Source organism: Dipodomys merriami, unplaced genomic scaffold, assembly GCF_024711535.1.
Source record: "Dipodomys merriami isolate MVZ:Mamm:240054 unplaced genomic scaffold, mDipMer1.0.p SCAF_1, whole genome shotgun sequence".
Lineage (NCBI taxonomy): Eukaryota > Metazoa > Chordata > Mammalia > Rodentia > Heteromyidae > Dipodomys > Dipodomys merriami.
In genome coordinates, this window is record NW_027202270.1 from 59,126,943 (window position 1) to 59,153,259 (window position 26,317).

At 32.5% G+C, this 26,317-nt stretch overlaps 1 protein-coding gene across 1 annotated transcript in view; it reads right to left on the reverse strand.

The window, feature by feature from the left end:
• The window catches only part of Galnt13 (polypeptide N-acetylgalactosaminyltransferase 13), a 544,599-nt gene that overhangs the window by 180,802 nt on the left and 337,480 nt on the right, over positions 1 to 26,317 (reverse strand). The window contains exon 8 of the mRNA XM_070023111.1: positions 17,662 to 17,779. Coding sequence (XP_069879212.1) covers positions 17,662 to 17,779 — 118 coding nt within the window. The remainder of the gene's footprint in view (positions 1 to 17,661; positions 17,780 to 26,317) is intronic.

Below are 26,317 nucleotides of genomic sequence, written 5' to 3' on the forward strand. Positions count from 1 at the left end.
CTCCTGTGGATTCCACTCTGTGCATGACTTTCTTCTTCACAAGCTGGATAGCAGAGGTAAGTAAAGGAAAGAAGATTAGCATTTCTCTCCCAGGTGAATTCTAATTGATCAACAAGTAATCAAGCTACCCTAGTGCTACCACTAGATTGGGGTAGAATGTGCTCACACAATTCTGAAGAAAGCCTCATGAGAAGGGAAATACATGTCCTTAATAAAATGAGGACAACTTCTAAATCTAGAAAATTGTGGTGGTGGGATTAGATTTTATTGTTCCAAAAGAATCGATAAGCCCAATGATTCATTTTAACTTCACTTGGCTTAAGTGGCTTCCTTCCAGGTATCTGTGTTCATTCAAACATGCATGTTACCTTTTTTTTTAAAGGCAAAATTAAATGATCAAGCTAAGAATGCATAACCACACATTACTAAGGGCTGATGTCTAGTCATAATACTAATAAGCTAATATAAAATATTTCATCAATCATTAGTTGAATAGATAGTTGCAATGTACTTAGTCTCCTGGGAAATGTGACAAAATTGAAAACAGTTCCTGGAAAATTATATGATTAAATGTAACACACTGAAGGAAGTCAAAGTGATGTTTCTAGTGACTAACTTGATAATTTCCTTTAGTATACCTTCAGTAAGCCTGTTAATGGGAGGTAGAAGAGGAAAAAAGAAAATACCTTATAATGGTAATTAAAAACTTGAACTATAAAGGTAGGGGTGGTGGTACACACTGTAAGCTCAGCTATGAAGTAGGAGAAGATGGAGATGATCATAGTGGGAGACCAGCACAGGCAAAAATATAAGACCCTAAATGTAACCTAAATAAACCAAATAGGGATGGTGGCAAGGCTTAGCTGGTAGTGTATCTATTTGCTTAGCAATTTTTGTGTTCTGAGTATAAATCCTAGTAAACTTCTCCACTTAAATAAAAACCTTAAAACCAAAAAACAACTCAAACACCATTTTGCAGTATGAAACAAGAAATAAAAACATTCCATTGGTTGCTAAGTTATTATAGGATAACATTCTACTTACTCTCTGTGTATACTTAAGAAAACTGAAGCCTCTAAAGTTCAACTTTCCCATTCAAAAGAACAGTAACAACTCCAAGATCTTGTAGTATCAGTAATGAGCTTAAAAGGAAAACCAATTTGTTTTCAACTAGATCACTACATTTTATGCTCTGAAATTATCTTACAGTGTCTGAATAAATAGTATGAACTGAATCATGCATGTCTATCCGCATGAAGAGGTGATACACAAATTACTTTTATATCCTCAAGTATATCTGATTGTCATTGTCTAGGCTTCCAACAGATTTATGTATAGATTTCATCAATCTGAAGTAAATTTGACCATGTATAAACTACAAACTGCTCTTTGATCCATAGAGAATTGAAGCTAGCAGGTTTCTTGTCTTTGTTCCCAGATATTTTTGTGAATCTTTTGATGAGGCAGAGTTGTTAATCAAAATGCAAAATGCCCATTGCTCATTTGATTACCTACTTCATTTTTCCCCCTGTGAGGAGACTATTAACTAGCATACATTATCTTTTTCATGATTTTTTGGCACCTGTACCAGTGACATTTTAATTAAGGTTCATAAACTTCATAAGCTTTGACTTTGCAATCTCAATTCTAGTGTTATTATTGTTTTCTCATTTTAAAGCTATTGTGCCAAACTCATGCAGCTGTTTACTTTGATACTTTTCAGGGGGAAAAGTGAGTGCTTTCACTTCAAGTCATTTTCCATCAATTACTATGTTTCACTTTACACAATTGAGTTATACTTTGAATGTAGTAAGAAAAAATACTATTCTATCAGTGTGTATGAAGTCTAAAAATTGTTTAACTTGTTGAGTAACAATATGTGTTGACTGAGTAATTTATCTATTAATGTTAACATATACAAGTCTGAAAAATTATATGATGTATGCAAACTGTGTCCACTGTAGAAGTGGACACACATACTGATTGAAGGAAAACTAAAAAGTCACTGATATTAAGTAAATGCTGCAAGCTCCTTCACTATCCATCTTGTCGCTAAATACTCATGCACATACAAATATACATATACATACATATGTAAGTGTGTTTATACATGTGTGTTTATCACATTTAACTAGATAGGGAATAAAATCTTTCATTCTTATTATTATAACAAAGTCTAAAATAGCCCATACCAAGTTTCTGAAGATGTAATGATAGCTGATAAAATGGCACACAGACATGAAGCCATTGTGCAAAAAAGGGTAGGTGTAATGATTCAGTTGGTACTTTTCCTTCATTGCTCAAATAAAATTTTATTATTCATACTTATTCTGATTCAGAAATACTTCATTTAAGAGATTGAATATTGTTCTACAGTTTACTGTGTAACTGAGGAAACTGGTATAACTTGGAAAGCAAGTCTGCCTTTCCTTCCTTCCTTCCTTCCATCCTTTTATTAGGCAACTATAGAGTTAAATCTCAACCCATTTCAGTACTCTTGGAAAAAGATTACTTGTAATAAAAAGACATAATTGGAAAGCTGAATTCTGGTTTTTAATTATACACAAATCCTTGAATTCTTACCAATTTACTTAATCTTAGAATTTCTTAGAAAGCTCCCATGTGGAAGGAGTAAAACTGATGATAGCTGATGTTTTTCAAAAAAAAATTCTATGCTTCAGATTGAATCCTGGACATAAGGAAGACCTTATCCAGACATGGTAAAAAAACCCTTCATTTTCCCTTCATTGGTAACACACTTTACTTCTGCTGTATTAGAAGATGGTAAAAGTTTCATTTTCTGAAGGAAAAGAGTGGAAGGGATGATGCTGTAAAACTTACAAGAAAATACATTTTTTTCTTCCTATATGTGGCAGTTCCTATATTTGATGTGTCACAAATATTGTAAAAAGAAAAAAGTCACTGAGCAAGACAACGCATCCCTACAATTCCAGATGCTCAGGCAAGAGAATTGCAAGTTAAAGTACAGCCTCAGTGTGTAGTGAATTTGAGGGGAAAACCATAAAAAGAAAACCACAATAGCAATTCTGTTCTCCAGGAGAATCTGTCCAGTTATAGCAATATATTAGGGTAATCTGAAATCAAATTTTCATCAAATGAACACATTGAGAGTTGAATCCATTGCAAGCCACCAAATCTATCAACTGTCTTCTAAATATTCAGTTAACAAATATTTCCCCTAATCATTACTTTCCATCTCAACCTAGAAAAGACTTTCTAAAGGCCTCAAATTAAAAATGATGCATTTAAAAATTTTAAAAGGCCTCAAATTAAAAATGATGCATTTTAAAATACTGATGGCTCACCTCTATAATGCTAGTCACTCAAAAGGCCAAAATCTAGGGAAATTCATTTGTAAATCAGTCTGAACAGATGAAACAGCTGTGAGACTCCATCTCTAAATAATAATCAGCCAAAAGCCAGACTCTAGGCATGGCTCAAGTAGTACAGTACCAGTCAAATAAGCTAGCCAACCAAGCATGAGCCCCTGAGTTCAATACTTGGGACTGCCAAATTAAAATAAAAATGTATCTACTTATTTTCTTAAAAAGTCTTAAAATGTGACCTAGAAATAGTTTCTCTAAGGAAAGCCTCTCAACTGGATCTTTTTTTGGCTTTGCCATTGCCATAATTATTGGGCAGTAGGAAAAATGAAGGATTGGAGAGAAAAATAATAAAAAGTATAACTCTTACAGAGAACTCAATCGTTCTAAATAACTCTTTTGAGGTGGAACTGTGATTACCTGTGTATAAACCAGTGTGTCTGAAGCATATAATGAAGGAGTCGTGGTCACCAATGGAATCTTTTATCTCATCTTTCACTTCTTTCAAATACAAGCACCCATTTCCAGTAGTTCAAATACACTGTGAAGATAACCTCAATACATACATTCCAATATTTTATCATGTGCATGCTTCTATCATGTTTGTCTTTTCTTTATTTTCTTTGCCTAATGTTTTCTGACCTTTAGAATTTTGACTAATTCTTCTGAAGAATTAATCCATGCCATTTTTCTACATCTTATTCTGACTACTGATATTATGAACAATCCCAATTCTCCTTTAAATGAACAGGGCAACACGTGGTCCTGATTATGTTATGACAAATCTTCCATCTTCTGCTTAAATGAAATGTGTGGCCCTAACAGGCTAGAAATGAAGAACATAAAGTAGTCTCCTGGATATTGAAAAATCCTAAGAAATAAAAGGCAGTTCTGCTTAAAAAATAGTGCCTAGCCTTTTGTATTTATAAAAAATATATTTTATTAGTACAGATTGTTCAGAGCAGATAATCCATGAAAAAAATGAAAACAACAAATTATATATATGCGATATCATAATACTTTTTCACCTTTCAGTAATCAACAATCTGAAAGCACAATAAATCCTGGAGCTTCTGGAAATCATTTCAATTTATTTAAAATATATCGTTAAGAGAAGTGCAGAAATATCAGCCCTTGTGTCTCTCTTACTCTCTAATTAGCTCCATGAATAAATCTCAAATGTGAACAAACTCCAGGAAGATGTGATTTAAAATGGAAGTGTCTGTGATTGATTAACTATAATATTATTCATATTCTGAATTTTACATCAATATTCTTCCATATCTGATATGACTGCCTGTCAGATATCAATAACATCTGCTGCTCCTAGCCACAGAGAATCTCATGACAGCTGCATGATGCTGCCCTAGAATTCATGCCAGAACAGTCCCTTTTGAACATCAGTGTAGCACCTGGGTACCCAGCTGCAGCATCTGACATCTTCTGCTCTTTTACAGATGCCAGAAATACATACAAAGAACTTGGATAGGAAAGAAAATCTGGTGCTTCAGAAAGTTACCCTTCAATTCCTCAGTTTGTCTGTCTGTAAATATACAGGCTATCTCTGCAGAACATAGGCCTCTCAATTTAGTCTAAATGAAATATCTTATATAACTTGCAAAGTGGTCAAATGCTTTCTTGATAAAGTATCCAATAGATTTGAGGACAGGAAATGTCCTCTCCTTTCAAATATATTTTCTCAGGACTTGGCAGGAATCTTTTCAGCAAATGTACACTGGCCATTGACTTTGTGTCAAGCACCCTACTGGGCTTTGGGGCACAGAGAAAGAATGATAAAACATGGCTCTTTGTCTTCTGGTCTTACAGGCCAGTGGAATTGTGAGTGTTAGAATTGGATGCATCAAAGTCTAGTAATCTGTTTGCATTTGGCAGTTGAAGACAATCTCCCATGCCTATGAGGAAGAAAGTAAGGTATTCACCCCAGACTTACTCTTTGTGGACAGATTCTCTTCTCTGGTTTTAAACCAGCTGGAGATATTTTGTCAAGGACCTGGGGCAATTTTATAGAAAATTACAGGTTTTGCTTCAAATAAATGCTTTCCCTAGGGAGGGGGTAATATATAAAATTCTATTGTTGCCAATGGGAACTATAAGTCCCTTCCAAAAATTATCTTACAGGCACACAGACTTCTGTAAAATGTTTAATGAAACAAATATAAAACAAAAAATATACATATTGATAGGATACCAACTGATCATTAAAAAATAACACAAAGAGGTAATGTTCTACTTTTAATGGTATTTGATATTTTAAAAATGTTACTAGTAGTATATGTGGATTATATTACACCCATTAGGAAAATGATAGTTGAATAATGAATTCTAGGAGTATAGCTCTGGGGTGGAGCACTTATCACACATAAATGAGTGTTTGGGTTCAGCACCCAGAGCTAGGAAGGAAAGAAGAGAAAAAAGAAGGAAGGAATAAATGAACATGTGAAGGAAGGAAAGAAAGAAAAAGGGAAATCTTAAAATAGAATATATATAATATGCTTTTGTTAGAAACAATGAGAACACTTGTTTACGTCAACTTTTCCGATACTTAAAACACAGTATAGACAATTTTCTCGTGCTTCACTAGACTTGTGAGATGTTATTCTTCTGACATTTAAAAGTTTATCCATAGAGAACATCAACACTTTTTCAAGCATATGTTAAAACTGTGATTAATCCGCACACCTCTTATCAAGCCCCAATATCAATTCTATATTCTCTGTAGATAATCTTACTATGTCTACTTTTTTTTTTTTTAGTTTAAGAATAGCTGACTTGACTTTCTACTTATTCCACCTTGGAATGTCTCAAATAGCCTTTGTTTTCTTTGGCTATCTAAGGAAGGAATGCTGTCACTTTTCTCCAAATTTAAATCCCACCTCTTGCACTAGACTTTGAGACAGGAAAAGTAGATTTCATATTCAGTACTTCCAATTTCTACCCAAATAGTATTGATGAGGCCAAAATGTTTACAAAATGAATTTAGAGTAGCAACTTACCCACAGTGAGTTGATAGGGACATAGAGAAATAATGAATGTTCAACTAACTGCCTTGTCAACTAAAAGGTTTTGCATAAATGGACTTTATTACATCTATATATTCTTCAAGCTCCATAATTATTTATTTCATCATTGCTTACTCTTTCTTCTTCAAACTACCTCATTTTCTATCAGTTTATATTTTATTTTATCACTCAAGATAAAAGGATAGGAAACAACATAATTATTTTGATCATATTTTGATCAAGGGTATTATGGATTTTCGTTCCTGGATACTGGTAAATTTCTTTAAAATGTTTAGTCTCCCTACATATCTTCAAAATCCAATTACCTTAACATCTCACATTCAAGTATCTTGAATCCATCATCTGAAACAGTTCATGAAGCTTTTTATGAGCTTCATTCTTCTTACTTTCTTACTTGTCTGCAGCATTTGACACTGTTGACAATCACCATAACTTTCTAAGTTTTTGTGACATTATATTTGTTCTTTTCTGACAGTTTTGACTTAGCATGCACTTTTTCTCTTCTGCCTAAATGTAGCTGCTACTTAAGGACATACCTTGCTTTTCTGCTCACCCTATTTTCTTTCTGGGCAATGTGTTCATTTAATTATAAATACTGCAAAGCTAACTCTTAAATCTGTCACCTTCCATAAACTTTGCCATAAACCTGCAAACCAATTTCCAACTTTCTTGGGTAATCTGTAAACTTCCATGACCTTAACAAGTCTAGTGTTTCTATCTTGCTCCCCAAATGTGAAAAGAAAGCTAAAAGTGCCTATGGCTTTTCCTGCAAAGTGAGAGAAATGATCAGAGAATTCACCTTTCAGTAGGTCTAATTACTTCCCAAATATGTCACTTCAGGCTTATTATAATACAACTTACCCTTAAATAATTTATTACTGATTCTAAGTTTCAGAGTCCCAAAAGTTATGAGTGCACACATCCAAATAACTTTGGTTGGCCAATTGAAACTAAAGAATACAAGGTTGGTTGACCTATTAAAATATAGAACATGAAGCTATAAACATAGAATTAGTTGATCAATTAAATTACAGGAAATTTTAGGATAAAAATGCATACTGGTGGGTTATTAATTAGGAAATTGTAGTGAAAACATTATAGAGCATACCACAGATATTGTACTATCAAGGCATTTTATAGCAGCAGTAAAGAAGGGCTAATCAATCTACATCCAAGTTTTTATTTAAATTTTTACATGTCTGCAGAATAAAATATTGTCTTATTTGATAACTAATAAAACTTTTTGATAACTGTTAATCTATCATGTTTTCATATTTTAAATGTAGTATTAAGTTGTTAATTTTTTAGTGTAATTAAGTAATTGCTAAAATACAAGTCATTTCTCAATGATATTTATTCTTTCATTGGTGCTTAGCATTCAGTTTTTAACAGTTAAATCAAAGTCTCTTCATAACATTATCTCACACCTCAGAGTCATTTCTAGTATCTACAATGTGTTATGCTGAAGTCTTTGAGCCTTATTTAAATAAATTTTATAATTAGTTTCCTTTTTTAACCACATTTCTGTTTGACTAGAACAACACTGAAAGCATTGGTAGTCATGTACTTAAGATAGACATTAGCAAGTATGACAGGATAATCATAGCTTAAGAGGTTGCACATTTATTGCAGTAGTTACCATAGAGATTTAAATTTGGATCTTTAATAAAATGTGCATGGATTCAGTGTAGAATACATTAATTTTGGCGAGTGAGGTGCAGTAGAATTCTTAACTGAACATACTTCCACAGAAATGAGTTTGGAAATGTTATCTTAGCAATCTTTCATCCCAAAAGAAAAGATTAGTTCAAATACTTGAGGGGTTAATGGATGTTTCCTTAATGATGATATTTAACAAGCATATGGAATGCTTTAGTAATATTTTATTCGCAGAGGAAAAGCAAAAGTGGGTAATCAAATATTCGAATGCAAACTTAAGGTGACCCCAAACTTAAGAAAGACCACAGTAGTGTAAATTAGAATAAAGATTTTGAGTCTTGCTAAACTTTCACATTCTTCCTGGTCTCAGAAAACAGCAAGCTATCCCTTTATATAGTTAGTGAACTACTTACCTGCACCATTAAGAGTTTCTAGAATATATTTTCCTATTGTGGGCAATTCATCTTACATACTCCACAATAATTGAAATCAAGATTCATGTCTTTTACATTTTATGACCCACAGAATCTATTGCAGGTATAGTTACATAAATAACATTGGTCAATGGGTAAAATGAGAGTAGATGGCTTCATGGATGTTACTTCACTGATGATGTGAAGTTTAATATGAATATTACATCAGGGATTCAAGATCAAAAACCAAATTAATAGGAAAGAATTTTAAATATAATGAAATGTCTACATAAGCTCAATATTAAATATAATGGAATCTGTAATATACCATGGAAAAAATAATTTTACAAATTTTTATGCAAAGATTTTAAGCAAAGCAGACTTAAGAAAACACAGCTTATTTTATTGTGCTAAGTACAGAGCTTGTTAAATAGACATAACATTAATAAATGAATAAATAAATCAGTCTATTAATATCTGACCCTGAAAGAATAAAGTGTTTATCAACCCTCCCCCTTTCACATGCACACAAATTGTTAGTAGATTTGGGATAGGAGAATTCAGTCTGTTCCATTGCTGCTAGAGCCTCTTGCAGTTATTGTGTTCTGTATCTAAATTCTTGCAAAGTTGGATTCTTCGTATCATTTGGTCTCAGCTCAAATGTCTTACTGGAGGCCTTTCCTGACCATTATAGGCAATGCAATTCTTTACCTCTCACCGTCTACTTTTCTCTACCTCTTTGCCACTCACAATTATCTGATTTTATTTTCTTCTAGACACATATATTTGTCTAAAAATAGCAGACTACTTTTCCTGTTTACCCGTTTGTTGTTTTTCTCCCCTTTGTATCAGCTTCATTGTACGAGTCATTGTACTAGGTCTTCTGCACATTTGCATGCCCAACCTATGCAAATATTTTAAAAATAATATGAAAATTCTCTGTATTGAAATTATTTGCAAATTTCATTTGAATTTAAATCCAGTTTTTATTATTAAATAAATCCAACAAATATAAATGATTTTTACTTAAAAGTTTTTCATTTCATATAAGAAAACTAGAATTTGTGAATTTATAAAATTATTTGAAGGTAATTCAGGATAGTATATATTCAGATACAAAAAATAATTTAATTATGAGATTATTTCAGGGACACTTTAAATGTAAATATGCAGGATAATAGCTTTAATTCTCAACTCTATTTTGTTTGATTAAGCACATTTCATGAGGGACTTTGGCAAAATCTGGTGACAAGAGAATGTGTCCAGTTATTTTTATGTAATAACTCTCTGCATATTAACATTCTTCAAAGGCTTGTTTTACTGGCAAACAGTTCAACTTAGGTTCTTTACATTTAGATCAGAAAGGTCATGAGGACTTTTGAGAGTAAAATAGGTGCCTCTTGGGAGTCTCTGATTATGAGCACTGAAGGATCAGAAAAGAAAAACAGCTATAATTCCAGATAATGTAATTTTAAGATATTTGACTTTAATAAGATTAACAATTTTAATATATTGAAATTTAGTAAAAAGACAGATTTTTCTAGTTGTTTAGAATAGGAACATCTATAAATATATCTGAAATATGCCTATATTTTTAAATAACATTTTCAAAATACTTTATTTTAGTTAAAAAATAATTAGTTTATTTATTTCATGTTATTTTATTTCCATTCCATAGTTTAATACAAGTAGAAAGAAAAAAAATTTTCTCAAATAGGCTGATAATCAACAGTTTCTTTCCAATATGTATTGTTCTGAATGAATCCTGTAAAATATAATTCATAGCTATTTTGTATATGTTAATGGAATCTATAAGACTGTATTTTAGACATTACATTATTTGTATTATTTTCAATCCTTTTATTCTTTTATATACTTAGTTCACCTCCATCTTTCAGGGTTTGATAATTCCATAATTTTCTTGACTACCCTGGTCTCAACTCTTTCAGGATTTCTAGTGAATAACACTGAGCTCTCATTTGGAAAATGACCCCTGTTGCTCTGATCATTTTTTTTTAATTGTGTAAATACCGTACAGAGGGGTTACAATTACATGGAAAAGGTAATGAGTACATTTCTTATCAAGCATTGTTGCCTCCTCCTTTGTTTCCCCTTCCCATCTCTTCCTATTTCCCCCAGTCCACCGCTGCCCCTTTTCTTCCCCCACTCCCTCCCCGCCTCCGTCCCAGGACAAAATTGTAAAGTTCGTTTTTCGACATCATTTTTGTACATCGCATTGTTGCAATGGGTCCAGCTGTATCCCTATTTAAACAATTTGTTTTTTGCTTTCCCCTCCACAAATTATACCAACATCAAATACAGTGAAGCAGGGGTTATACCATGGGGGAGGGACATGCAAAGCAACAAAGAAATCATCTTGTAAATATGTTAGAAACAATCGCAAGAAAGAAAAAAAATTTGAGTATTTATCTTGGAATTCATTTCGCCTAATATCAACTTATCTGATTGTTCGCCTAATATCAACTGATCTGACTGTTTCTGCTTGTCTCTGACATATACTAGTTATTGCAAATAAGGAAAATCATGGGACCTATGTTTCCTTGGGCCTGGCTTACTTCACTTAATATAATTGTTTTCAAGTCTTTCCATTTCCTAACAAATAGGGTAATGTAATTCTTTCTGATGGAGGCATAGAATTCCATTGTGTATATATGCCACATTTTCTTTATCAATTCATCTACTGAGGGGTATCTGGGTTGGTTCCAGATCTTAGCTATGGTAAATAATGCTGCAGTAAACATAGTTGTGCTGGTAGCTTTAGTGTGGTCTTGTTTGTGATCATTTGGGTAAATGCCCAAAACTGGGATTGCTGGGTCATAGGGGAGCTCTTTATGGAGTCTTTTGAGGAACCTCCATACTGCTTTCCAAATTGGTTGAACAAGTTTACACTCCCACCAACAATATAGTAAGGTTCCTTTCTCTCCACATCCCCTCCAGCATCTGTTGTTATTAGAGGTCTTTTTAAAAAAATTATTATTGTGAAAATACCATACAGAGGGGTTACAATTACTTGGGCAAGATAATGATTATATTTCTTATCAAGTATTGTTGCTCCTTCTTTTGTTTCCCCTTTCCATTTCTTCCCATCTCCCCTTCCCTGCCCCACCCCCAAGTTGTAAAGTTTGTTTTTTGACATAACGATTTGTAGATTTCATTGTTACAATTGGTCCAGGGTATCCCTATTTAAGCTATTTGTTTTTTCCCTTCCCCTCCACAAATTATACCAACATCAAATACAGTGAAAGCAGGGGTTATACCATGGGGAGGGACATACAAAATGCAACAAAAAAATCATCTTATAAATATGTAAGAAACAATTACATAAAAGCAAAAACATTTGAGTACTTATCTTGGGGTTCATTTCACCTAACATCAACTTATCTGGCCTTTGATGCTTGTCTCAGACATATACTAGTTATTGCAAATAAGTGAAACCATGGGACCTATGTTTCTTTGGGCCTGGCTACCTTCACTTAATAGAATTTTTTCCAAGTCTTTCCACTTCCTAACAAATGGGGCAATGTCATTCTTTCTGATGGAGGCATAGAATTCCACTCTGTATATATACCACATTTTCTTGATCCATTCATCTACTAAGGAACATCTGTGTTTGTTCCATAGCTTAGCTATAGTAAACAATACTGAAATAAATATAGTTGTGTTTCTCTGTAAATCTTTAGCCCACTTATTTATTGGGCAGTTGTTTCTTTGAGAATTTGTTGTTGGGGGATTTAATTTTTTGAGTTTAAGGTATACTTTAGATATGAGACCCTTGTCTGTTGTATGGCTAGTGAAGATCTTCTCCCAATCCATGGGCTTTCTATTGATCTTGCTAGCTATGTCCTTTGCCATGCAGAAGCTCTGTAATTTCATGCAATCCCATTTGTCCAACCTTTCTTTCATTTGTTGTGTTTCTGGGTCTCTTTAAAGAAAGTTTCAGCCAGTGCCAAGGAGAACTATGGATTCTCATATTCCATCCTGAAATGTTTTCAGAGTGTCTGCTTTGACTCCGAGGTCTGATCCATTTGGAGTTAATTCTGGTACAGGGTGATATATAAGGATCTAGGTTTCATTTTCTTCAAGTGATTGACCAACTTTTCCAGCACCATTTACTGAAGAGGCTGTCTTTCTTCCATTCTATTTTTTTAGCTCCCTTATTTATCAAAGATTAAATGGCTATATGTCTGTAAGTTCATTTCTGGGTTTTCAATTCTATTCCATTGGTCCTGAGGTCTGTTCTTGTGCCAGTACCAAGCTGTTTTGATTACTATGGCTTTGTAGTAGAGTTTGAAATTTGTAAAGATATTCCTCCAGCACTGTTCTTTCTGTTAAGGATCGTTTTTATTATATGGGGTCTTTTATTGTTCCATACGAATTTTTGGATTGCCTTTTCTATTTTCTTGAAGAATGAGGTATTCCATTGAATTTGTAGATAGCCTTGGGAAGTATTGCCATTTTCATGATGTTGATCCTTTCAATCCAAGAACATGGGAGGTTTTGCCATTTTCTAAGCTCTGTTTTGATTTCCTTTTTCAGGTTTTTAAAGTTTTCATCATTGAGTTCCTTCACTTCTTTGGTTAAGTTAATTCCTAGGTATTTTATTTTTTATTGGGGCTATTACAAATGCAGTTGCTTTCCTGATTTCAGCCAGCTTTTCTCATTGTTGGCATACAGAAAAGCCATTGATTTTGGGGGGTTAATTTTATACCCTGCTACTTTGCCAAAGATTTGAATCAGCTTGAGTAATTTGGGAGTGGAGTTCGTGGGATTCTTTAAATACAAGATCATGTCATCTGCAAAGAGGGAGAGTTTTACTTCATCTTTCCCTATTTGCATCCCTTTTATGTTTTCATCTTGTCATTGCTGCTGTAACTAGGCATTCTAATACTAAATTGAAGAGAAGTAGAGACATTCTTGTCTCGTTCCTGAGTTAAGAGGAAATGGCTTTATTTCTTCAACATTAAGTATAATGCTGTCTTTAAGTTTGTCATATACAGCCTTTATTGTATTGAGGAATGTTCTTGGATTCCTGATTTTTCCTGAACCTAGATTTTGTTAAATGCTTTGATAATTTTTATTCATATATTATTGTCACATAGTTTTCTATATAATAATACCTCCTAAAGACTTCACTTTCTGTATCTTTTCATATCCAACTAGGCTCACATATCCATACACTCAGATATAGGTAGATAGAATAATACAATAAAAAGAAGAATAGTAACAAAGTTGATTCGACATTATTTGATACTTTCTCTCCAGGTTTAAAAGTACAACGTGCTTATCATTCTCCAGAGAAATACTCATGTAATAAAATCTTGTGAAATTATTAAGAAATGAATGCGATTAGTGCAAGAGTGTCACTACATGTACTTCTGCTCCATATTCAAGTAATAATCTGTGCATAAAATAGCTTTTAAAAATTCACTAAATGACTAACTTTGCTAATTGTTTAACCCTCAGGTAACTCATACCCAATCTTCCTAACACACTAATTTGGGTTTGTCATACCAACATTCACATACTCAAACACCTCCTTAACAAATGTTATGTAAGATATTTGGTTGGCTTATTTACCAAGAGAGTTGTTATATGCTAGAATAGCATATAACCATCATTATAGCCAGTAATTGCAAAATATTTACAAAATAATTAGAAAAACATATAACCAAAGGTATTTACAAAATTAATATCTTATTTATATTTTAATCTATTAGAAGTTGTATTCAAGTACATTTTAAATCTGACAACATTACTCACAGATTACTTTCTAATTAAATCTGTAGGAAATAAGGTGTCCCTGACCATGGGAAAAAGTTAACAACCTAGTTTTATACTTGGTCATCATTGTAATATTTATGGGTCTGCATATACAGTAGGTGAATTTTATGCTTACCAAAAGGAAACATACATCAAGTAAGTCAAACTGAACTAGATGTAGACAATTTTAATTTAAGAGAAAAGGCCTAAATGGTATTCTATATTTCATGGAAATTGGATTATCTTCTCTTAGCACATCCCCAAACATTGCCATTTATTTGGAAAGCAGTACTGGATATTTGCAAAAATATGGTATAGTACATAATATAATTTGTCTTAATGAGAAATCTCTTCTTTGTTTGTGCTCATATTTGGGTTTGAGCTCATTGGCTTCTGCTCTCAAGAGGGTTTTGGCTCACAGCATTCTACCACTCGAGACAAGTCTAAGCCTAACATTTTGCTGGTCAATTGAGATATAGTTTGAGGAGCCAAGATTGCAGGCAAGCGCCTGGCTGTCAGTGTCATTTAGAAACCAATTGCTTTCAGAAAAGAATGATTGTATTATTATTATTGCTGCTGTTGTTGTTATTTTCACTTTAGCATTTATGCTATTCTGTTCTACTGGCTTTGTGCTTGACTCATGTCTTTATTACTAGTTATTTTATTTTAAATTATGGTCACATGAGCTTTCCCACATGAGCTTTCCCATTACAAGTTTCTAAGTGGACTTTTAAAAATAGCAAAGAAAGGTGTACATCAATTGTTATGCTATAAAAGTAAATTGTAAATGGTATTCATTACTTTAAAACTATTCTTTATATAATTATTTCACAAAATGTATAAACATAAATGAGATATAGTGATTAACACAAAGTTTTAGTGCATTTAAATCTTCAAAAGTTTCTACTATTGGTGAAAATATAAGCATGTTTCTACATAGCATGTTAAATGTAGAGTATATTGGTCACTAAACATTTAGTGAGGTCTATTTATGTTCTACTTCAGGAAACCTAGGGAGCTGAGATTTTACACTTGTTGGAACTCAAAATAAAATTGAAATGTATTTGTTCTGGAAAAAAACAGAGTTCTATTAGAAACAACTAAATTAATGCTATATTAACTAGCTATCCAGTATTTAAAATATGTAATATGTATTAGTCCTTAGTAAGACTCTATAAATTACCTATTACCAAGAAGTCTAGTGTGATATAAATTTGAAAGTCCCTCTTTGAATATAGGGATGTTTTTAATCAATGGTTTAATGGAGAGGGGTGGCTCAGATATCATAAATCTAATTATAATTATAGAAGCTGAAAAGTCCATCTCATTGATGTTTAGTCTATGCTAGCTACACAGCCAAATAATTGTTTGCCAAGTGAAACCATTAGTGTTCATTTATAGTCTTTCTGGAAAATAGACATGCATATAACCTCATTTAAGATCCTTAGATGTTTAAAAAAAGAGTAATAAATCTCTGTATTAACATTAGGACTGTGTTTTATCACATTTAAGGGAGGGTTCCACAGAAATACATGCATAAAAGTATACATAACACATGAAATTTCTAAGATTAAATTCAACTATGTGACATATTTATCATATTCTGGTTTCTAAGACTGGCTAGACAATATAAAAATAGAAAAAAGGTGTTTTTTTGTGCTGTTGTTCTTCTTCTTTGTGCTACTCTTGAGCTTGAACTAAAGGCCTATGCACTATCTCCGAGCTTTTGAACTCAAGACTAGTGCTCTAACGCTTGAGCCACAGCTCCACTTCTGGCTTTTTGATGGATTAGTTGGAGTTAAGAGTCTCTAGAACTTTCCTGCCCAGGTTGGCTTTGAACTATGCTCATCAGATTTCAGCCTCCTGAGTTATTAGGATTACAGATATGAATTACCAACATCTATCTAAATATAATAAAGTTTAATATATTTGAAAATGAAACATTTATATTTATTACAGATAATGCATTTTCCTCAGATTTACATCACTAATTTTACAAAAAAAGCATCAAGTTTTAGAAATAAATCAGCTGGATTTTGTCTCAACTGATTTCTGTTTAACAAGTTAATGTTATTGACATTTTTTCTTAATTTCTCTTGTTCACATTTGAATTATGTGGATATTTCTATGAAATTATTTAGTTTCTTATATATATATATTATTGTGAAAATATCATACAGAGGAGTTACAATTACATGGGCAAGATAGTGAGTACATTTCTTATCAAGCATTATTGCCTCCTCCTTTGTTTCCCCTTCCCATCCCTTCCCATCTCCCCCACCACATGCATAACATCTTGTTCATCTCATTGTTGCAATAGGTTCATTTGTATTCCTATTTAAACAATCTGTTTTTTCCCTTGCCCTCCACAAATTATACCAATATCAAATACAGTGAAAACAGGGGTTATACAGTGGGGGAGGGACATACTTGGTTATAAGGAAAGTTTACAGGAAAAAGAATATTGTAACAAAATAATGCTAGTGATTCTAAGTAATTCACATTAACTAATATCAATTCAATTTAACATGACAAATTTGCTATTTTTGTATCCTGTTATATAAAATCACATTTTTTTTTTAGTAAAAGATAAACTTTACTTTCTAAATAGAAAATTAAAAGTCCTAAACTATAATGATTTCATTGTACAAATAATTTGGGGAAATGATAAAACATTTGAGATATTCACATTAAACTCTATGAAAGAAGAAAAAGTATTACTAAGCTCATTTGTTTAAAAAAATAATATGTGGGGTTTGTAGAAAGAAAACAATATATATGCATGCTTATCTATTTCTAAAAATGAAGAGTCATTTGGGTACCTATATGTAAAATTTTTACCATCACAACATATTTATTGTTTGAATGTTTCCTAATATCTTATTTATAAAAACTGAGCCCTCAATTTACATATTTTTGCATCTTGCATTTGCATTTTTCAAATCTATTCATTGGACAGTATTGCCTATGGATGTGAAAATGTATGTATTACTGTAGAAATGTCAAAATATATCTTTTTTAAAATCATAGGTTATTCTTAAAATTATTTGAGAACCAATTCAGAGTTCTTGCAAATTCAGATGACACAAACACTTCTAAATTTCTGATAAAAACCCAAAAAGTTTTATAGAGCAATATTGCTTTAAAAAGTAAAGCTCTTCTTTACTTCAACAACTGAAAAGCTAAGATCTCTCAATTGATTAAAACTTATTTTTGAAAAATAAATATATATATAATTCCAGTTTAACAGTAAATATTTCATGCAACAATATCCTAATAGTTTTAAAGTAAGCATCAAATGACCATCTGATCAGTAAATTGCATCACTTATCAAAAAAGATCTGACAGTAAACTTGGGTGTGATATGTGCATGCGATAGCATACTATGTTCAGAGTTAGAAAATAAACGTAAAATGCAATTACCCTAAAAGACATTTCAAGATTCTCTCCACCCCAGATATCCATTCCTGCATCGTAAGTTCCTATCTCTTCAAAGTAGTTTCTTTCAATAGAAAATAGGCCACCAGCCATAGTAGGGGTCCTAGTTGAAAAACAAACAAAAAGAAAAGAATATCTTTTGAAAACAATGTGTGGAACTTAACAAGACTCTATTAAATATTTCTGTCATAATTAAGAATGAAAAATTGTATTCAAAATGTTCAAACTGGAAACAACAAAGCCAAGGTGTAAAAGGTTTGAAAATATAAAAAAGTGGTTTATTTCACATATTATGTAAAACTCAATTTAGATTAATCTCCATTCTTCCTGTTTTAATTAAAGAGACACATGAATGTAGGAGCACTGGCTACTTAAAATTGGGTTTCTGCCTTCTTTCTGAAAGACATCATGAAGAGAAGTTACTGCCCTCTGCACTGTTTTTGAAGACATGAACTGGTCATAAAACCAGCAGTTGTGACCCGTGATCATGCAATTATAAATATGAACTCTAGGAACTGGAGGACATACCTTCTATATGAAAAGATCCATAGGCTCTTAAAATATGAAAACTGGAAAATGTCATAAAAATACTTACAGATATAACTATCTGTAAAATACTGTAAGCAAGATTATTTTCCAACATAAGAATTTTACATCCAATACTTTATTCTTCTCTTTTCCTTATTAAAGGATGAAATTAATTACTTGATACTACTGACAAACATAAATCCCACCTGATACCTAGAGGATTAGGACTTTTGGGAGACTCAAAACATTTTCTTAGGAATATATGCATTTATGTTTCTAAGGTTTGAAATTTCTCCATGGAACAAAGAAGTCAAATGTTAAGTTTATAAAGAATTAATTTGAAAGATTAATTAGAACCCCTTACTATAACTATTATACACTTAACAATGAAAAAAAGAATGATCAGAAAGTAAAACAAGCTCTTGGGGAATGGAAGTTAGGAGGAAGAAGGCTAACAGGAGGGTAAATGAGGTTAAAAATGATTAAAGTACGTTACATGAATATATGAAAACAGATCAATGAACTCTGTTGAACTATTTTAAGAAAAGGTAAGGAGGATGAGGGAGGCAAGATGAAAAGAATGAGTTTGACTGCACACATTGTATGTATATGAGGAAATGTCACAATATATAAATTCATAAGCTAATAAAAATGTTTAACAAAGATTAAGAACAAGATTAGGTCATTCTGCATTAGCAGCATGAAATAAAAAGAAAACATAAAATCCTAGTTGTTCACAATTAGAACTATACTGACTGACAAATTTAAATGTCAGTTGTGTTAAAGGGAGTGTAGTTGAGGAGATGGGAAGGAAGGGATGGTAGGGGAAAAACAAAGGAGGAGCCAACAATGCTGGATAAGAAACATACTCTTTACCTTGCTCATGTAACTAAATCCCCTCTGTACAGTATTTTCACAATAAAAACTATTTTAAAAATAATTTCTAAGTAGACAGCATATTAGTGCATCCAAGGCATCTTTTAAAAATATTTATGCTTGGTTGCTGTCCACTGACTTAGACTTAATTGTTCAGGAATAGATACGAACTGGTACTGTGTAAAGTTCCCTGATGATGCTAATGTACTGCCAAACATGAGGAACATTAATCTAGTAAGATTTCTAAATCTTTACTAGTTGTCTATGAGCATGTTTAAAAACTGTATTTTAATTTTTTTCTTTGAATTATAGACTCCTCTGCCAAAGGTTATACTCCTGTCTTCTAATTAAATAGTATGGTTCATTGAAAAACTGACAAATAATAGTGTAATTGGACATCAACCATATTGCAAAGCCCTAATTCTCCCAGTGCTCTCAATGTTTTATATGCAGGTAATTAACTGTCCATCAGCAAAGCCTTACTGTAGTCTCAGAGCTGCTTTGTTACTTCTAGTCTTGCTGGCTTCCTATCATGAACAGTATCATTGACCTTCTGAGTTATAATGAGAAATACTAACAAAGCTAAACAGATGGTAATTATGGAGTAGCCATGACCTCACCTGATTGGGGTTGTAGAAGTCTGTGGCAATAACTATATAAAGTATTACAGTACTAAAGAATATATTTAATAAAATTAGGCACCAAAATTGCTGCAATTATGCTATCACAATGCAATCAAGTGCTTAGGAATGTTAAGTGATACCTTAATAATAATCAGTTCCGAGAGCATATCTGCTTAATGATGAAATGCTAACACATTTAAACATATGTATTGAAATTCATCTGAGAGTTGATCATCATTCTTATATATATGTGAGAAATGTATTCTGAAAATAAGTAAATTTATCCATAAAATGATTCAAGAAACTTTCATGTATATTTGAAAAGAAGCCATGTTTCCTGAAGACAAATGCTACTCATTTTTATGTTTTCATGATCAGTGAGATCTCTCAGTCTGTGTAATATTGTTCTGTATAATATTTCACATATCTTGCCATAGCCTATGGTGTGCAATGTGTCTGTTCTAAGCTAACTTTCCCAGTGATATCCAATAAAACAGTCATACGCTTGGGAACAGCTTCATTGTCTATTAATTACAAAACTTTGGTTGCAGTTTAATTAACTGAAAGTATTTTATTTTTCCAGGTTGCGTCCACACAGTGTCACTAACCGCTAACTGCTTCAAAAAAACTTTGGTTGGGATGATGAATAATCATCCCGGTGACTGTGAATTTTCTAATAGCTACATAGGTGAAGATGCACTAAATTCACAGAGTTGTACATGCTGTTGTGTCCATCACATGATATAGAGGTAAGAGGATTCATAAATGTATATTTTTGTAGCTACTGTATTTAATCATTTAATCATCACAGCCCTGATAAAGACAGAAAGTATGCAAGGCATTTTTTTGCATAAAAAAGTCCTGAAAATTACCTGTATTTTGCCTGGGTCTCACTCATTTATCTTAACCCAAACCACTGTCTAAGAATTAGGAGTCGCTACCAGGATATAACTACATGCATCCCCCAACTCAAAAAGAAAAAGATACAGACAAAAATCACCACATTGAGTCTTTAACTCTTACTTCCTGCATGGAAAGCGGGAATTATTTCTCTTTATTTCTCTATTTCTCCTTACATTTACCTTGTAATGCTAAAATACATCCTTGAAAACACTTCCAATAATGAAAACAAAGCACATAAGCCTTGAGTGTCCATCACTTAAGTTCAGCTTTCTATATGCACAGTCTCATTTTCAGTTCCTAACTAATGTAGATGTGCTTTATATCCAACATCTTGTATATGAAATACAACTCTAAAACACAATTTCCTGGGTTTTTTTTTTTGGGGGGGGGAGCTTTCTATTTCTACCGTAACACCCTTTATATCCTCCTTTGGTAATAATAGTCCTTATTTAATTCACATTACCAGCCCTGTATAATTTTTTAAAAGTTTTTTATTGTGAAAATACGGTACAGAGGGGTATGCAGTCACATAAGCCAGGTAATGAGTATATTTCTTATGCAGCATTGTTGGTTCCTCCTTTGTTTTCTGTATAAATTTTTATTCCTTCCTTCTACCTCTTGCCAAATTCTGGCATATCAATGAAACATTAATTTAGCACCCTTGATTCTTCCTTCCTGACTTTCCTTCATCTAATTCTCCTAGAGAATCCCTAGAGAAAAACACCAATACAACTCTATGTTACTAATGCTGTAAAAAATAAAAAGTAGCTAACAATCACCTGTGAGTATTTTTCATTTACCTTATTTAAAAATATATATTTTCCAAAACTTTGTATTCCTCTAAAAAACCTGGGGATTAATGAAATTTACAAAAGCTTAACTCCTTCTATGAAATCTAAACTCTCGTGCTCTAGCTCCATCTGTTTATGAGTCTTCTTCATGGCTTCTTCTTTTGTCATTTATAAGAACAATTATCCCCTTTCTTCGTATTGTGAGCTAACTCAATCTTGTGTCCTTAGCCTGGTCTAATCTCTCTTTCAAGACACTTGTTCAGGGCTGGGAAGGTGGCTCAGTGGTAGAGCACTTGCCTTGCCTGCATGAGGCCCTTGGTTCGATTCCCCAGCACCACATAAGCAGAAAAGAAAAAAAGCCGGAAGTGGCGCTGTGGCTCAAGTGGTAGAGCGCTAGCTTTGAGCTGAAGAGCCGAATGACAGAGCCCAAGCCCAGAATTCAGGCCCCACGACCGGACCCCCCTGCCCCCAAAAAGACACTTGTTCATTGCTGCTTTTATGCTTTGTGCCTTGGATTTCTAGATGGTCCCTTTGACAAATTAGAACAAATGTTCTTAATTAACTTCTGCTTAAACCAAAATTCATCTTTACATGATCTCATACCTATTCATACTCGGGATACATGTTTTGCCCTTCCCTTCGCTGGTAACCTTATTGAAGAGGCACTTTCTCAAAATTCCCTAACCTTCTTTTGACCTTCTAAATAGAAGCTAGATTCTGCTCCTATCTCTGCAATAACTTCTTTCTAAAAGGTCTACATTTATTCTGAACTTCAGTAGATCTTCCTTAACTTCTTCCTCTAACAGAATTTAACAAGATTCACCAACCTTCCTGCTTGAAATTCTTTTCGATTCTCACTCCCATTTCATGGCTCTCTAGGGTTTTTTCTTGTACCGATTTTCCTGTTCATTACATAATTCTTAGTGATGGCAGTCTCTTCCATTGCTTGGCTGGATATTCAACTTGGGACAAGTTCTTAGTTTTTCATGCACCACATGGGTACAATATAGCGTTATAATACTTTTACAGATATATGGTTATTAATTATATTCTTTTCTCTTACATGTGGTCTTTCTAAGTCTTGGAAATGCTCTCACTAGCTGTGTAAGATCCCTCTACACATTTTTAACAGATATCTATCTCCAATGACTTTGCTTCCTAATCTGTGTTTTCTTGCATTTTTTCCCTCTTAATGAACTATATTTTTATAATTACTCGCTACATGTCTCCATCAGAAGATCCCAGAGGTTATTTATAATACTCAAATATACAATTTGTAGACTATGAATTATTTATATAAACTTTAATGATATGTCAAATATTATGATTTATAAGAGAGATAAATGATGACATAAATATGGCATTATTTATGTAAAGCTAAGGCAAGAGAAGCTGAAATCTTAACATATTTTACTGTTAAATCATCAAATTTAGTGGTATTTTGCTTAAGTACTTTGATAAATTTGAAAACAAAGTATAATTAAATACTGAGAACTTCTCTTATACTATGTTTAGCTGAGAAAGCAGAGCTGAGAGAAAAGCAGCAATGGAAAAAAATTGTCCTATTACAGTGATGAATATCATTCTAATATTGAATGAAATTAAAGCTATTATCAGACACAAAATGGAAAGTTTTCTGGAATATTATGCACTATGAAAATGATTTGAGTATGTGTTTTGGGATGAAAATTCAGCTTTTTATGGAGAAGAAACTAATACTTTAAGCATTTATACCAACTTAGACTCTCAGCAAGGAAGCTTACTCAAATCCGCAGAGTCCATGAAACAAAATTTCAGTGTTCTTTTTAAAGCAGAGAAAAAAAATGCTGTTTTGAATGGGAAAATGGCTTGTCCAGCTGTCAAAGAACCCATTTATTTATCATGGATCTGGAAACCAAATACATTAACCTGTACTTTCAAGTCTTATTCCATGAAGGAGGGGTTGTTTTTAATTTGTTCTAACTTGCTTTTTATAGTTCTTTAAAATTTTTTTATTGTAAAGATACTGTACAGAGGGGTTAGAGTTACATGAGTAAGGTAATGAATACATTTCTTATTGAGTCTTGTTACCCCCTTTTTTGTTTTTCCCCGACCATCCCTTCCCTTCCCACCTCCCCAACTCTTTTATAATTCTTAATAGCAGATAAAATAATAATCTTAAATAAAAATTTGTAGCAACTTGTGTAAATTTTAATGTTTCCTTTTATTTCATGCTTAAGAGGTCATAAAATATTCAATGGGGCTAGCTGGAAGTAAATACACTAAATAATTTTGCTAATATTAAAAATGTAGATACACATGTAGACATAAATTTAACATAAAATCATCCTGAGAACATCCAACAATATCCTTGTTGTATTCTTACCTAAACAGATTAAGAAATCTTGCAATATATCACACGAATAATTAGGAAATAATGGAGTAAAAGAAAAACATGATCTTTATGTAAGGAATATAACTTTAAAGATTACATTTGAAATATAGGTTAATAATTCCAATATATATTAAAGTTGTACATGAGGAACTAAGAATGCTGCATATTTGAACACTCAGAATTCTAGTCGTTCAAGGTTATTCTTCTGCTTACAACATTAACTTTTTCTTGGCTATTGCTTTAGTATCTCTTATGGCATAAGATTTATTGATATCTGTTTATATTCCTTTCCTCAAATCTAAAACAATATTTCAGTAGAATTCAGAAGAGTCTAATGGAGAAAATCTAACAGATAAAACTTAAGAAGTCAAGTCTAGGTGTGTAGTACACACCTGTAATCTGGTTACTTGTGAAGTGGACGCAGGAGGATTGCAGTTGGGTGACAGCCTTAGCAAGATATGCCTGAGAACTCTCTGTAAAGCAAACTAAAAGCAAAAGAACCAAAGGCCTTGCTCAATTCTTAAAGTGCCAATCAAATATTAGTTGCTATTGAATATTAGAAACTTTACATTTTTATCAGATTTTGCAAAATAAAAATACTTATTTTTCATTTATTTGTTATATCTGTAAGAGTAATGATCAATTAGATCCTATGATGACTTGGGGGAAGTTAAGGGGTAACAAGAATAGTGACACACATTTCACATTATTTGAATACATAAAGGCACGAAGATCTTTTTACAAATAGAATCATCTTAAAAATAAAGATGATATAGTAAATTTTCAATTGTAGAAAAATGTAAATTTGAAAAAAGTGTTCTGGAAGGAAATAGAACAAAATACTAGAATATGTTTCAGCGGGTAGATGCTTCTTTATATGTTAAGTACATGCCACTTTCATTTTGCTATGTTTACATGTCCTATTATCAGAAATAAAGTTATAATCTAATTCCTGTCAGAAGGTATGTCTCATTTAATATTTTATAAGCCCTGAAAGGCAGAGAGAATAAATTTCTACTGTACAGTGAAAAAAGTGCAATTTTTAGTTGTAGAGTCATAAAATAAAACCCGTTTCACCTCTCAGTTACTTTCAGTGCCTCCTCCCTGACTGTACACTAGAATGAAACATGACACAGTACATGTGAACACTGGGAGCTTTTCATGACATGAAGCAGCTGCTTATTCCAAGAAATCATTATCCATGTTATTTTATTTTTTTCATATTCTTTGCAAAATCCTAATTATAATTGAGTAAAATGTTAACATATGAGATCACACAAATGTTAATCAAAAGGGACCTATAAGTAAGTAAAAAGCTTCAGGAATAAAAGCTAATAATTAAATCTATGTTTAATTCATTATTCTGGTAAGGATTACAAGAAAATCAGAAATGCTTTTATTTCACTTAGAGAATTCATTTAATATGGGATACAAGTCAGAATGTAAGAAATTATATTAAACGGTTAATAATGATTAAATGTAGGCATCCTTAAGGTAAGAAGTAGAAAGTAAAATAGTTTAATAGATGTGAAAAATTACCAGGTTTCTGTTTATATACTTTTTTATTGTAAAAATACTGTACAGAAGGGTTACATTTACATGATCAAGGTAATGAGTACATTTCCTATCAAGCATTGTTACTTCCTCCTTTTTCCCCTACCATCCTTTCCTCCAACCTCCACAATTACCTCCCCCCCCCACCGCCTAAAATTGTAAAGTTCGTTTTTTAACATAGTGTCTTGTGCATCTTGTTGTTACATTGGGTCAATTTGTATCCCTATTTATTTAAGCATTTTGTTTTTTCCCTTCCGCTTCCAAATTAGAAATGTATATACAAGATACCAACATGTTTCTAATAGAGAAATCTAATGTCTTCTGGGAGAAATTATAGTGGAAATAGATATCTTTATAATTAATTATTGAGGAAATAATTAAGAAAGTAATGTCATCAATAAGATGTAAATCAGACTCCTTTTTTTTCCAAAAGAATATCTAGCTGTATTACTAATATAGCTAACTCCGGTGCATCCATCCTCCGGAAAGGTACATTACTACCTTTGGTCCTAATGTAGCCACTAATGCAAGCGCCAAACTTTTAAAAAAAATTTTTTATTGTGAAAATACTGTACAGAGGGGTTACAATTAAATGGGCAAGATAGTGACTACATTTCTTATCAAGCATTGTAGCCTCCTCCCAAACTTTTTAAAAATGTGAACGACCTAACATAGCAACCAGCTGAATGTACACATGTAACTGAAATACTACTTATTTCAATCTCTAAGCCAAACTCACCTTTCTTCATATGTGTGTGTGTGTGTGTACAGGTATGTGTGTGTGTGTGTTAGGAAAAAATGCATAATCCATCCCTAAGTAAATTTAAAGATGTGGAAGATTATATTCATTAACATGTAACTTTGCTGCTATATGCATATTTTATGAGCTAACACAGACACATACACACACACATACACACACACACACACACACACACACACACACACACGTTCATATGCAGCTTTTCCAGATAGTCTCCTCTAAATTAAGG